This window comes from Lontra canadensis, unplaced genomic scaffold (assembly GCF_010015895.1).
Source record: "Lontra canadensis isolate GAN:19392208 unplaced genomic scaffold, GSC_riverotter_1.0 scaffold13, whole genome shotgun sequence".
Lineage (NCBI taxonomy): Eukaryota > Metazoa > Chordata > Mammalia > Carnivora > Mustelidae > Lontra > Lontra canadensis.
In genome coordinates this window covers 1,133,541-1,147,848 of record NW_022631007.1, presented here as the reverse complement: position 1 = coordinate 1,147,848, position 14,308 = coordinate 1,133,541, and the positions used below count along the sequence as shown (strand labels likewise).

Below are 14,308 nucleotides of genomic sequence, written 5' to 3'. Positions count from 1 at the left end.
GCCCCAGGCACCCCAACCGAAGGGCCCACCCGCATACCGGGCAGGGAAGGGGACCTGCGCTCAGAGCTGGGACTGAACACAGCCCAGCGAGGTCCCCAGACACTGGATCAGTGAGGCAGTGGGCAAGACCCTAAGATCTGGCTTTCTCAGGAGGGTAGAGGTTAGCAAGGGTGGGTGGCAGGGAAGCCATGGCTGCCGGGACCACAACGGGGGCCCTTCCTCATCGCCCCTTGCCCAGCCAGGATGGAGCTCAGCTGGGCTCTAAGAGAGAGGTCTGGAAGCCAAACCCAGTTCCTCCTCCATTCCTTTCCCTTGCCCTTGGGGAAGCTTTCTTCTGTGCCTGGCTGGGGCCCACACTCTGTCCCTCTCATCCCAGACCCAGAGGAATGCTCCTTGGCCCTAAGACACCAGCCCACAAGAAGTCTTCTGGGGCAAATAAGAGCCCCTTCCACCGCCCTGATCCTCTCCTGCTTGCAAAGGCTCCAGTGTCACCTTAGGCGCTCATCACCACGAGCTGGTGAGGCATGATCTCTGCTCTTCAAAGGAGGACGGGGACCAGGTCAGAGATGTCGTTCATAATAGTAATGGCTGACATTTATAATGCCGCCCTTTGCCAGGCTTGTGCCGTACTTCGCGCATGACACACATTAGCTCATTAATCCCACCGGTCCCCCTACACGGGAGCTTGTCTCATGATCCCTTTTTCCAGACAGAGAGTCTGAAGCTCAGAGAGATGAAGTGACTTGTTCAAAGTCACGTGGCCGTCTGCAGTAGGGCGGGAACTGGAACCCAAGTCTGGGTGGGCTGGCTAGACCACAACAGACTGCCTGCCTACGGGGTCACCAGCTCGCACGGACACGGGAGGAGGCTCTGTGCCAGAGGCCACTCCCCACGCAGATTCTACCCACGCAGGTGCACTGTCTTATCTTGTTTAGCCCCCGCTCCCACCCCTCCAGCCCCCAACCTGCGGCTCTCGGGGGCCCCCCGGCAGCCCCAGGGCCCAAGAGGGCAGTTACCTTTGGCCGTGCTGAGCTTGCAGGTGTAGACGCCGCTGTCATCCTCATGCACAGACGTGAGCAGCAGCTTGCATTTCCGGCCATCGAAATGCATCTTGCACTTGAGAAGGGCTGGCTGCAGCAGGCGGCCTCGGCAGAGCCAGTCGACCTCCACGTCGGCAGGACCCGCCACCAGGCACTCAAACAGCGCCATCTCCCCGGCCCCCACGTCCACGTCCTGCAGGGGGGCCAGCACGGCCAAGGACCGGCTTTCAGGGTGTGCTGGGGGGGGGAAGCGGCCACAGGGGGCACGCATGGAACAGACACAACGGGGCAAGGGAGACACACACACGCACACACAAAGAGACAGACAGATACAGAGAGAGAGATGCGTTTTGTTCCTTTGGAGACAGGGAAAGCCCGCCTGCCCGGCCAGCCCAGCAAAGAGCTCCAGAGCCTGGCTTCAGGAGGGCCACCCAAGCTGGGCCAGGGAGGGTGAACTCAGGGGAAACAGGAAGGACTCGAGGGCAGGGAATCTGAGAGGGCCACGTAGGGGCAGAGACGGCGGCGGAAAAAAAAAAAAAAACACAGCACACCAGCTGGGTACAAACTGGACTTTATTTGAGCTAAGAAACAGCTTTGTTCAAATGTCTTCACACCCACGACAACAGGCCCTTACTCTTTGGCCAACCCTGGCTAATACCCTCATTCCCAGACAGAGCATCCTGGGCCCTGACAGTGAACAGGGGAGTCCCAGATGAGCCCTGAACCTGCCCAGAGCAGGACTGGGTCAGGCCTCCTCATCAGCGTAGGGCCTGAGGGCTTCTGGCTTTTAGTGTCTTGTGAAACAGAAAGTGTTGTGCCATTTGAAACCCGTTTCTGGAATGGTGAGTGCCCGGTCCCCTGCGTCATGAGCCCATTGTCAACAGCCTCCTGCCTCTCTAGGCCCCTCCAGCCTGCGGGTGCTCTGCCCTGTCCTCTCCCGCCCTGCCTCCGCCCACACTGGCTCCGACGCATCCTTCCCTGACTGTCACAGACACACAGACAGACAGATAGACAGACAGGGCCTGCAGCAGCGGTAGCACATGCGCTCGCTGGGTGCTCCCCTGCAGGGAGAGACTGGGGTGGGGGGCGTCTTCATACCCCTCATGGCAGCCCCTTGCTGGCACTCAGTCCATGTGGGGGCTCCCAGCCTGCCCAGCCCTATGTCCACTTGGGGAGGAAGGGTCCCTAGGGGCCCACGGGCTATCCCAGGATGCTGTACAAGGTTGGGAGGGGATGGAATGGGAGGCTGGGACAGGGTCCGGGCCGGCGGGCCGGCAGGGCCTGTGGGCAGGAGGCAGTGAAACACAGCGAGGTCCGAGAGGTGCCTGAGACAGGGGCGCAGCTCGGAGGGCAGCGGGGGGAGCGCAGGCGGCCCCCTGAGCTCACTCGCCTGTGTACAGACAAAAACCTCAGTCAGCAAGCGGCAGGTTAGTGCAGCACGCGCACACGCACGCACACGCACGCCACGCAGACCTGGCTAGGGCCCCTCTGCATGGAGAGTGGTCTCTAAAATGGCCAGGACGCCCTGCCACTCTTGGCTCCCCCCACATCAGCCTGGGGATGGGGGGCCGGCAGCAAGCCAGAGGCTGGGAGGGTCTCTGGGGTTCCTGGACAGGCAGAGGCCATGGGCAACCAGGGAAAAGGCATCCACAGGCATCGGGGCACCCAAAGCCTAGGGGATGTCAGGAGGAACCCCAAAGAAAGAGAAGCACCGAGACACGGGTTAACACAGAGAAGCGAGGCAGAGCCAGATCCTGGAGGGGAAGGAAGAGGCCAGGGAATGGGGGCCAGATACGGATGCAGGGAGAGCTGAAGGTTTCAGAAACCAAGGAAATGGCAGCCCCAAGAATGGGAGGCACTGGGCGGGTGACTGAGGCAGGCAGTGCCCAGTGGAGGTGACCATGACTGTGAGAGTCGGAGCTCCAGCAGGGGCTGGGGGTATCTGCAAAGCTCTCCGAGCTGGCCTCTACCAGGAAGGGAGGGATGATGGGTGAGTGCGGAGCTAAGGAGAGGCTCCCAGCCCTGAGCTGCTCACAGGGAAGGGGGAAGTAGAAGGCAAGGTTGATGACCAGCCCTAGGGAGGAAAACCACCAGCCCCCCAAGGGCAGCCTGGCTGAGGCCTGCCTGCTATCCCCGTTGCCTGAAAGGTCCCCTGCCCTTCTGTCCCGACTCCGGGGGCCCAGCCCTCTCCACATTCCACGGTCCTGCTCACCCTGGCACCCCTAGGGTCCCTCCAGTGCTTCAAGCCCAAGTCACCCCAAGGGCCCCTCCGAACGGGTCCAGCTATCAGACTCTCCCCACTGCCACCTCCAACCACAACAGCTTCTGCACAGCAATGGGATGGGTAGGAGGGCAAAGGGGCAATAGGGGAGAGGCAGGGTGGGTGTGAGGGAGGAGCCTGGAAAGGGCAAGGTGACCAAAGCTTGGAAGAGGGTGGGGAGGGGACAGCTGGTGGCAGGAAGCAGGGTCTCTCTCTGGCTAGCATCAGGGACGGGTGTGACTGAGCACAGGGAAGGCCATACTGTGTAGTAGGCTCAGCAATGAACTTGCTGTGTGGCCTTGAGCAAGTCCCTTCCCCTCTCTGTGCCTCAGTTTACTCAGCTATAATATAAGCAACCAACTATGGGATCTCTAAGGCCTGTTGTGACATCCTCCATCTGAGGTTGTGTCAAAGTTGGCATCTGAGCAGGGAAGTGGCCAGGGCTAGAGCGGGGGTTCGGGGGGTTCATGGAGAGTGTGAGGCACTCACCTCTGACCTCCAGGCGGGCCTCACACTGCCGGGCGCCATACTCGTTGACCGCTTTGCAAGTGTAGAAGCCAGCATCGGCCCGCTCGGCAGCCAGGATCCGCAGCCGGCACAGCCCACCCTCTGCCTCCTCGGCGAAACGCCGCTGGTCTGGGCGCACAGGCTGCCGGTTTCTCAGCCTGTCGGAGGGACAGGAACTCACTCTGGGGGCCCAGGCCCTGACCTGCCCCTGCAGGCGCCTCACATCATCTACCCACTTCCCAGATCTGTCCTCTGGGCTACAGGGCCAAGTTTTCACCCTGACTCTGCCATCCCAGCCCTCCACCAGCAATTTCCAGAACACCTCTGCCTACTAGGAACTTGCCCTTCTTGGAACCTAACCACAACTATTCAGCTCTTAATAGTTCTGAAACGTCTTTGTGTTTTATTTTTATTTTTTATAATAAACAGTTTTCCCACTTCCTGAAAGGGATGAGAAATAACTTATTATGTTAAAAAAAAAATCACACATGGGACTGGCTAATCAATAACAAATGAAAACTAGGACCTAAACTACTAAGAACCTAAGCTAACAGGAATCAGGGTCCCAGGCACCTGGGAGAAAGCACTGTAGCCTTCAGCCCCTGGCTTTAGCAGCACAGAAACAAACTGGTATGCCCGGGCCTAGCACAGGGCTGGGTGCAGAACAGGCCTCAAAAATCACCCTGCTGTCACCTGATGGGGGTGCGCGAGGGCAGCCTCCGGTGAGAGAGGACTCCGCCCATTCATGCCCAGCAGGACAGACAGGAGACCTTTTGTTACCCAACCCTCCTCCCCTCCCCCCCCACCCCCAAGAAGGAGAAGCACAGAATGAGCCTGAATGAAGGGGCGAGGGCATGTTCAGGGAGCGGCACCACTGGACCTGGGATGAGACCCCTGGGCAGGTCACAGGCAAGTCCACAAATGGCTCCCTGCCCTCTACCCAGAGGCCAGGCCTCAGCAGAAGCAGCTTGCAGGGGTGCTGCTACTCACCAGGAAACCACTGGTTTCGGCTCCCCCAGTACACGGATGCTCATGGTGACATCTTGGCCTTCTCTTACTGACTGGTCCATAAGTGAGACCTGAAGGGGACCCCAAAGTGTCAAGGGAGATATTCAGGGCCCAGCTGTGGCTCTCGGAGGCCAGAGGATTCTGGGACAGAGGCCTCTTCCACACTGGGCTGACTGAGGCTGGCTCCAGATTAGAAGGGTTAATGGAGCCAACCTCTAGGTCTTGCTAGAACCTGGTGGGGCCCCAAGAACAAGGGCCCACATGAAGGAATGGGGGTACCCAAGGACTGGGTGCTGGCCTCGGGAGTCTGACCTTGAAAGTGGGGGGTGCCTTGGAGCCAGTGTCAGAGGAGCGGCGGTTCTGGCTGGGACTGAGCTTCATGGTGGGGGTGTGAGGCCAGGTCTCTCCAGGCTCTGGAAACTCCTCTGGGGGGCTCAGGTATTCCTCATCAGAAGTGATGGGGCTGCTGAAAGGTGACGTGGACCCGCCTGGAAAAGAGAGAGAGGAGAGACAGTGGCAAAGAGAGAGATTCCAGGGGAGGAAGGGGGGACAGAGAGAATGACAGAGCTGGAGAGATCAGCCCCAGATCAAGGACCTGATAAGGTCTGGAATATTCCACACAGCCTAGGTAGGAGGAAGACCAGTCCTGCTCTGACTTTACTTCTTGGGGCTCCTATTTGCTTGCTGTGTGACCTTGCTCAGATGTCTCCTGTCCCCAAACCCCTAAATCCCGCTCTGCCCCAGACTCTCCTAACGCTGATACCGTTGAACCCCCTGAGTAGGGGAACCATAGCAAATAGCCTTGGACAAGGGGTTCAAGTGGCAGAGGGGCTGCCCTGGGACTGATGGAAGACCTGAAATTCTACTGGAGCAGGGAACCCACATTCCTGGCGTGGAACTGCAAGCTTCTAATGCAGATGGTCCCCAGAGTGGTACAGCCCGGGCACCCGTCTCTTGGGTGAGCTGGGCCTGGTGCGGAGGAACACACACCTCAGACAAGCCCCATCCCGGCAGTGCCAGGGCCAGTGAGGCGGCACTGTCCAGCCCGCCCTTCCCCCTCTCCCTTCTCAGCTTCCTGCCCCAGATACCCCAGGGGCTCCTGTTGGCCCCAGCCCTAGAACACGGACCCCCAAACTCTCAGGGGATGGAAAAGCGGTTTGAGTCATCCACAGAGAAGGGCAACTCAGACTGGGGAAGGGGAGGGGGGCACCAGGGTTCGCTTTGGGGGAGGGGTGTCCCCAGGGCCCTGACGCCCTCCCCTGCAACTGGCCAGGGGCCCAGCCTCACTGAGCTGGCTCCTGTCCGACTACCAAATACAGACATGAATCCGCCACAGCCCCCTGGCCCCTCCTCCTGGTTCCCCCACCCCAAGCCCCTGTGGCCCGGCCCCCCACAGGGCTGCACCCCAACTCACCCGAGACTCTGAGCACAGACCCCAGGCTGTGCCTGTCCTGAAGGCTCTGCCCTGGCACCAGGCCCTCCTGCTGCCTGCCCACTGCCCACCCCAGCCGGCTCCCCAGGGAGCAGAAGCCCAGCCCGCCCAGCCCCACTCGCCCGACTCCTGCTGCTGACCCTGCTGAGGCTCCAAACAGAGGGCCTGGGGGAGGGGAGGGGGGATGGGGGCCGGCCAGGCAGGGCAGGGCTGGGTGGCAGGCAGGCAGCTGGCGGGGAAGGTGGTGCCTGCTGAGACCACAAGCAGTCCAAGGGAGGCTGAGGCGAGGGGGAGGAGAGGGGAGGGGCAGAGCGCTTGGCCTGGCTGTATTTAGCCACCCTGCTCACTCCCCAGTAGCAGGTTCTGCTTCTTCTCTCCTTACAGCTTCTGGACCCTGACAAGAGCAAAGCCCCTCAGTGGTGCCTCCACTTGAAGTGCCGGGGCCTCAGCCCCGGGGGAGACAGGAGTGCGGTGCGCAGTAGCACATGGACGCCTGCCCCGAGCCGCTCCCTCCGACGCACCCACTGAGGGAGGCAATGATGGCAGATGGCCCTGAGGACGCCCCTGCTCGGACCAAACCACCAAGAGCCCCACGTGGGAATGTGTTGATCAGCCTCAAATACTGGGGCCAGGCCTTACCCTCTTCTGTGGTGCTGAGAATCACAGAACTGTCAGGACTTCCAGCCTCCTTCCCGGAAATACCCCCTCCACCTGAGAGCGCCCTAAATCCCACCTCTGCCTCCCCACTACTGCCACGGCAGGTTTGGCCCAGCACCACCCGGGGGCACTGGCCCTGCACCCACCTCTCCTCCTACCAGCTTGGACGGGGGCACCTGTTGGCAATAGTGTCTCACCCTGTTGGCCACCCCCCAGGGCCAAGGGTCATGAGGCAAGGGCTGCTTCTAGTAATGCCGCACAATGAGCAGCCATCTGGACTGGGACTGCAGAAGGGGCTTGGAGATGAACAGCAGAACAGGGGCGCTGCTGAAGAGAGGTCACATGGCCTTCTCTCCCCCGCCTCCTTTAAAAGATCTATTCATCTATTATTTGAGAGAGAGACAAAACACGCAACAGCATGCATGATGGGGAGGGGCAGATGGAGAGAGAGAGAGAGAATCCCAAGCAGACTCCCCACCGGCAACCCGTTGTGGGGCTCGACCCCATGACCCTGAGACCACAGCCCGAACTAAAATCAAGAGCTGAACGCCCAGCTGACTGAGCGCTCCCCCTCCTATCACCCCCCACTCCCCGCGACCCAATGCCACATTCCCAAGCTATGACCTGTGTTTCCCAGCACTGCCAGAGAAGAAGGAGGCGGGGACTGGGAGAGGACCGGGCCACCATTCAGGTTGGCTGTCTTGGGGTGGAGGTGGGGAGGCAAGTCAGAATGGCATTTGGTGACCATCTGCCAGGAGCTGGGCCACCAGCTGATGCTGAGATGCCAGGCGTGGCCCCTGGAGGTGGGAGCCCCCTCCCTGCCATGGAGCCTGTGACCTCCAGGGTCACTTCTAGGCTGGATGGCGCTGCAGGCACTCACAGACCCAGGGAGGGACCTCAGAGATTTAAGCAGATTGGCAACGCTTGCAGGAAGCCTCGGAGACCCCTGGTGGTGGTTGGGGGAACTGCATGCTGCGAGAATCCACCTGAATCAGGGTCCTCAGGCCCCCTCAGAAATAGAGGATCTCTGTCTCCAGCTCCCAAAACCTCTGGGGTTCCACGCCAGGCTCTGGTGCCACCCCACTTTTTACCAGCCCCACCACCAAAACCTTTGCAGCCAGTCCCTGTACCTCAGTCCTGCTCCACCCACAAGCCGGGCTCTCACTGTAGGAAATACCGTTAAACGGGCGGGGAAGTAGGGAGCAGGTGTCCCCAAACCTAACAGGCACACAGGCCCACCATATGAGTGCTGCCCCTACACACCCCATCACCCCCAAGACACGCTGACTCTGTGCACGTGTGTGGCCTTTCAACAGTGCTCCCAGTTTGGTCTCACTTGATGAAAATACAGGTGTGAGGGAGCCCTCAGTGTGTGTGTGTGTGTGGGGGGGTCTCTTCCCACCTAGACCAGCACATTTAGTTCAATACCGGTCCCAACATGCCTTGAGACATTCTAAGGGTAAATAGAGTCACAGCCAATGTGACAATGAAAGGCTTTCTACACCAGGGCTTCTCAGCCACCCATATCCGGACCGCCTGGGAGCCTGTTTAAACCATAAATTCCTGGGCCTTATTTACACTGACCTGAAGAATGAGATTTCCTAAAACAAAGGTCAGGAGACTACATTTTTAGAAAGCACTCCAGGTGGGGCGCCTGGGTGGCTCAGTGGGTTAAGTGTCTGCCTTGGGGCCAGGTCATGATCCAGGGGTCCTGGAATTGTTCCACATCGGGCCCCAGGCTCAGTGGGAACCTGCTTCTCCCTGCCCCTCTGCATCTTTGCTCCTGTGCGCTCATGCTCTCTCTCTCTCTCTCTCTCAAATAAATAAAATCTTTTTTAAAAGCACTCCAGGTGACTCTTATGTACATGAAAGTTTAGGGACCCCTGTGATCCTCATGGGAGGAAGATGACCCTAAGAGGCAAGTTCCATCTTATCTGGCCACTAAACTTGGCGGCAGGGTTCAGAACCTCAGAGGTCTGGCTCCACAGCCCGGCACTTCCCACAGCAACATCTGGCCTCCCATCTTGAGCAAGGTCCCTGACTCTCTAGCAGAGGTTCTCAAAGCTCACGATGCCTCAGGATTGGGCTTAAATCCCAGACTGCTGTGCCCCACCCCCAGAGTTTCTGATGCACCGAGTACATTACTGTGCATCCCTAACATATTCCCGCAGTGATGCGGACGCTGCTGGTCTGGGGACCACACTCGGAAGACTGCCGCTCTGGGGACTTCTCAGCTAACCCAAGTTCCCCCACTCTTCGGCAGGTCTTCAGCAGTCCTCCACAGATGCCTGTCTGGCCCGGCCTCTCCATGTCACCCGGGTTGTTCCCGGGGCTGGGAAAGTCACCCAGATCTCCACCCCCCCACCCCACCCCACTATCTCACACACAGTCCTGCAGTCCACATGGCCCTGGACCATCCAGGAAGGCCCCCGGGTGTGGCTGCAGGGCGTAAGAAGGGGCTAAAGCATGGTCCTGATCTCAGGAGCCTTGTGGCTGGCAGGACGACAATCCCCTCCATACACAAGCAGAACAGTGAGCGAGAATAATGAGGAGGCAAGAGAAGGGCAGATGAGGGCCACAGAGTGCAGACAGCAGATTCCTCTGGGCTCAGGGAAGACAGGGTAACTGAGGGAAAGGGTGGTATAGGAATTAAGAGTTTGGCTGAAGCAGGAGAAAAAGGGAAAAAGTCTTTCCGGAGGAGGAAGCTGTGGGAGCAAATATTCAGAGACAGCAAGAACATGCAGACGATTGTAGCTCAACCTGCTGGCCCCCAAACTGGGTAAAGCTGACAGAGTTAGAGCGGGGGCTCCCACGGCCCAGGTCCTCAGGTCCAGACGGGGACTAAAGCGGGGCCTTCACTCTGAAGGCCAAGGGGAACTCCTCGAGGCTTCGGAGGGACGGGGTGACACGCAGAGTCAGCAAGCCCTCATCCGGGGCCTGGCCATTCCCGACCCGCATTCCACGGGCACTGTCTCCAGAGCGGGTTCCTCTAAACGTCCGCTGTGCTCGCGCCACTGTGCAAGTCAGTGAGCCCGAGGGCAGAGGGAGACACAAGTTGGCCTGCAGCGGGTATCGCCCCTTCCAGAGAAGAGGTTTCTGTTTTGGTTTCAATGGATGAAGAAGCCAAGAGAACTTGCCACAGCCGGCCTGACCTAGCCACAGCAACCATTAACTCCCCACGCGTGATTACATGAAGATGCTCTGTGCTGGACAAAGCACTGGCGCCCACAGTGGACTAGGTGCCCATTCTTCTGCGGGGCTGAGCGTGATAATACCCACCGTGAGGGAGCAGCCTTGGGAGACACCCCCCAGGGCCAACTTGCTTCTGGAAGCCAGGAGTAGGAAGGAAGGGTTGAGTCTGGTCAAGGGGCCCACACTGCTTTTTCAGATGCTGACCAAACCCCTTCAAGGATAGGCAACGGGGTCATGTGGCATTCCGAGGTCCCCTCCCTTGGCAGCTCCTGCCTTCACAGGGAGAGGCTGTGACTGTGGCAGCCACAGCCAGGAGAAGGGGCACGGGCAGATGCTCGTGCCTTTCCCTTTATACTCCTGAGCCCCTATAACCAAAGTCTGTCCTGTTATGATGGTGTCATTCCTATGGAAGGGCCGGAAGGAGCTCTGAAAAGCCATATCCTCTGGCCTAAATGTCCTTAGCTACCTCCTCATCCCCACATGGCCTCATAAATCTCACCCAGTAAGTTAAGCCCAGGGGACCTACAGACCCTCACTTCACAGACAAGAAAACTATGACCAGCTAAGGAAGGAGGAAGAGGCCAAGGTCTCAGCCGGAAAATGCTAGAACCTTAGGTTCAAATATACAAGATCTGTGCTTGAGGGAGGACTGAAGGCAAAAGGATGGACCCCCCCATATCTGCCTTCCTCCTGACCAGCACCCAAAGGGCCTCCTGTCAGACCCAAGGTGGAGATGAGCCGAACGTGATCCCACATGCACGCAGGGAGACAAAGCAGGATCACCGCCACAGTGGAGATGGGGAGCCCAGGGAGGAAGGAGAGAAAAGCCCCCATCAGACCCACCCAACGAGGGCATCTGCCTTCCTCCCCTCACCCCACTCCCCAGCCAGCGGGAGCTCATGAGCACAATTCTTTCTTAACCCTGAACCTCTTCTGAGTAGCAGTGAAGGGGACAGTAAGGAGCGGAGGCTTGGGAGACCCAGGGACAGGGCTTTGAATCATGATCAGCCCCCAACTGGCCCTCTGCTCCTAGAGCTGAGCACCCCAACAGCATAGGCACTAGGCCCCTGAGACTACTTACACGCATCTTCATTAAAACATAAAGAAAAGAAAAATTCAGTTCTGTGGTCGAACTAGCCACAATTCAGGAGCTCAACAGCCACATGTGGCTAGTGGCTACCATACTGGACTAGGTGCATCTGGAACATTTCCCTTACGGCAAAAAGTTCTACTGATCAGCATTTCTCTAACGCACTTTGCTGGGGCTTTCCAAGTCTCAGCTCGCTCGTATGTAATGTGGGCATAACAACAGAACCTACCACCCAGGGCAAGAGTAAATGTGGTAACACAAGCGACACAGGGCTGGGTACGCAGGGAGCGCTCAGGAAATGCCCACCTATGTCCTCCTCTTCCACCATCCACCTGAGCGCATTTCCAGCACCGCCAATCACCTGCTTCTTACAACGTTCCTAGTCGGATTATAGCTGCTCAGTAAAGGTGGCGGGCCTTTGGCTAGCTCTGTGTCACTTCATTCTCCATGTTTATGTCTTCCTATCTGTAAAATGGGTGTATCAGCACCTATCATGTCCTTCTCCAAGGGACAGATATGGGGTGATGTGGCCAAATAAGAGAAGAGGTGTGGAAGGATACCACCCAGAGAGCTGTAGAAGCTGGCAGCCAGGCTGTATCAGTAAATGTCGTGTGACAGACGTGGGCAGCTAAGAACGCTCAGCTTCAGGTAAGCATACCTCTCACTCTCCCCAGCCACCCGCCCCAACACACATTCCCCCTTTGGGAGAACGACTGTGGCCGCAGCAGAAGTCCTCAGTGGGCTGGCTGGGGCGGGCTGGAAGGGGCCCCGGGGCGGGGGGCATGAGAACCAGATGCTGTCCTCCAATGCCTGAGCGACTACGCTGTCTAGTTACCCATGGTTCCCAACCAGGAATTGAGCTCTGGGAGCTCTCTAAAGCACACCCTTTGGGTGCAGCCAGTCCTGGTTGCCAGGGCCACAGGTGGGTGGGGGGTTAAGGAACAAGAAAGGGAGGTGGTTCCAGAAGACCTCTTCCTATCAGACGCTACACACTCCCTCCCTCGTCTGACTCCCCTGCCTTCCTACCTCCCCCCAACTCCCCCCACCTGCAGCCACAGGGCCACACTGCCTGACTCCCCTTCTTAGTCCCACCCCCTCACTCCGCACATAGTGCAGGCCTGAGACCCCCGCCTTGGCCAAATGTCTGTGCCACCCCCGGTTCCGCCCACTCTGCTGCTCTCCAGGTCCACTGGCCCTTGTCCAACTGCGCCGGACCAAACAGTGCCTTGTAGGGGAAGAAAGTCTGCTTCCGCCAAGAGAGCCCCAGGGCGGAGTCAGCATGACTTATGGGGGCTGCTCTCTGGGGGCAAAGCCCAGTGCCACGGACCAATGCGATGAAGCCTGTCTGGCTCCCCAGGGTGGGCGGGGTTCGGGGGAGACACAGACATGCCAAAATGGGCTGAGGACCCAGAGGCTGGGAAATATGGAAAAGCTGTGGCCGCGGGCCTGGCAAAAGCAGGGGAGGAATCCCTAAGACAGTCTGAAGATTGGGCAGAAAAGGAAAAGGCAGCTTTCTGGAGTCTCGTGGAAACTTGGGCACAACAGCACCCGTTAAAAACGCTAACAGCTAACATTTGCCTACTGCTTCACATAAAACCCGTTCACCCATTTGCTTTTGTTCGTGAGGACGGGAGAATCACACAAAGGAGGAAACTGAAGGGCAGGGAGGTTGAGTACGACAAACGCAGAGCTCCCAGTCAAGTGTGGACAGCTGCCTTGCCCCAAGCCTGCCTCCCAACCTTAAAAGGCTCCCAAATGGCCACAGGCGGGTATTGGGACACCCCCATCCTCCTTGCCAGATCTCAGCCCAAGCCAGATATTGACCAGAGTCCTGGAGCCAGCCCCAGGCCCCCTGAGGAGAGCTGGGAGCTGAGTCACAGGCCAGATCCCAGAGGTGATAGAAGAACGGAAGCACGCGTGGAGGGCCCGCATGAATCAGCGCGGTGGGAGGGGCGAGGAAAAGGAGACCATCCGAAACACTGGCTCCTGGGAGGGGTATGTGAGCTAAGGAAGTCCTGCTATTCTGTAGAGCCAGACGGGCGCAAACAAAAGAATCAAATGCAGGATGGGGGCTTAGGGCAGATAGCACCAAAATCACCCTTATGGTGAAGGTACAAAAGTCCTTGGCCCACAGCAAGACAGGCTCAGCAACCGGTCTCCTTTCGTGTCCAGTGAAAGGGACGGAGCAGCATGTGCTGTTGGGCATGCTGTCCCACTCCCAGCGCCTCCTGCTGCCTCTCTACACCCCGATGGCCTTCAGGGCCCCCGCGCCTCTCAACCCAGCACCCCATAAATCTGACCCATGGCTTGATGCTCCTCTGCCCTTCAGTGTCCTCCAACCCAGGTCCTCTGATCTAGCTTGATGACCCAGTGCTAATATCCTGGAGGGTTGAGTCTGTGTCTTTTCCTTCTGGACAGCGCCCCCAGCCCAGTCTCACCTCCCTTGCCCCCACTGCCCAGGGTCAGCACACTGTCAGACCCAGCAACCTGAATGGGCAGAACTAGCTATGCCCACTGACACCCGTCCAGCCCTACCCTGAACCTGAAAGAAACTGGGCTTACACCCAAAGGAAGCAGTCCGACACCAAGTGAGGGCTTTCGTAAAAATAGAAAGCAAGGCAGCCTCAGCCACAGCCATCTCCAACGAGGTGCTCTCAGCTACCCTGTCTTGTAGCGCTTGGGTTCAACAGAAGGACCAAGGGCGTGGGGAAGGGTTGTGGCACTTAAAAGCATCCTTTTTACTTGCGGGGGAGGGGGTACTGTTCTAGAGGAAATGACCTCAGAAGGGTCCTGATGGCTTTTAAGCCCTTTGAGCTGGGAGAGTCTTTTTCTAAGAGACTCAAGGATAATTTGCTTTCCCCACAGGACCATTTTTAGGGAAATGCCAAGGGAGGATGGCATTTAGAGGATATGTGAAGACAAATTTCAACGACTTCGTGAATTGGCCAGCCTTGTGTGTGCCTTTGGGAATCTGGCCGGGGCTCCAAGGCCGGGCCACTTAGAATGCTTCCAGCAGAGCAGCCGATGACACGTGAGAACAGACGGTACCCCCAGGCCCAGAGCTTGAGCTCTGGGTTTAGGAGAGGGAAGGGTCAAGTTTCATCCCACCCGGGGCCCCAGGC

At 58.4% G+C, this 14,308-nt stretch overlaps 1 protein-coding gene across 9 annotated transcripts in view; it reads right to left on the bottom strand.

The window, feature by feature from the left end:
• Positions 1-14,308, bottom strand: part of SPEG (striated muscle enriched protein kinase) — a 55,704-nt gene that overhangs the window by 24,512 nt on the left and 16,884 nt on the right. For 5 of the 9 annotated variants that reach the window (XM_032857292.1, XM_032857285.1, XM_032857287.1 and 2 more), the window contains 4 exons: positions 5,128-5,303; positions 4,798-4,886; positions 3,790-3,965; positions 1,017-1,277 (listed from right to left, as the gene is read on the bottom strand). In XM_032857292.1, coding sequence (XP_032713183.1) covers positions 1,017-1,277; positions 3,790-3,965; positions 4,798-4,886; positions 5,128-5,303 — 702 coding nt within the window. The other 4 variants (XM_032857289.1, XM_032857291.1, XM_032857290.1 and 1 more) reach the window with 4 other exon arrangements.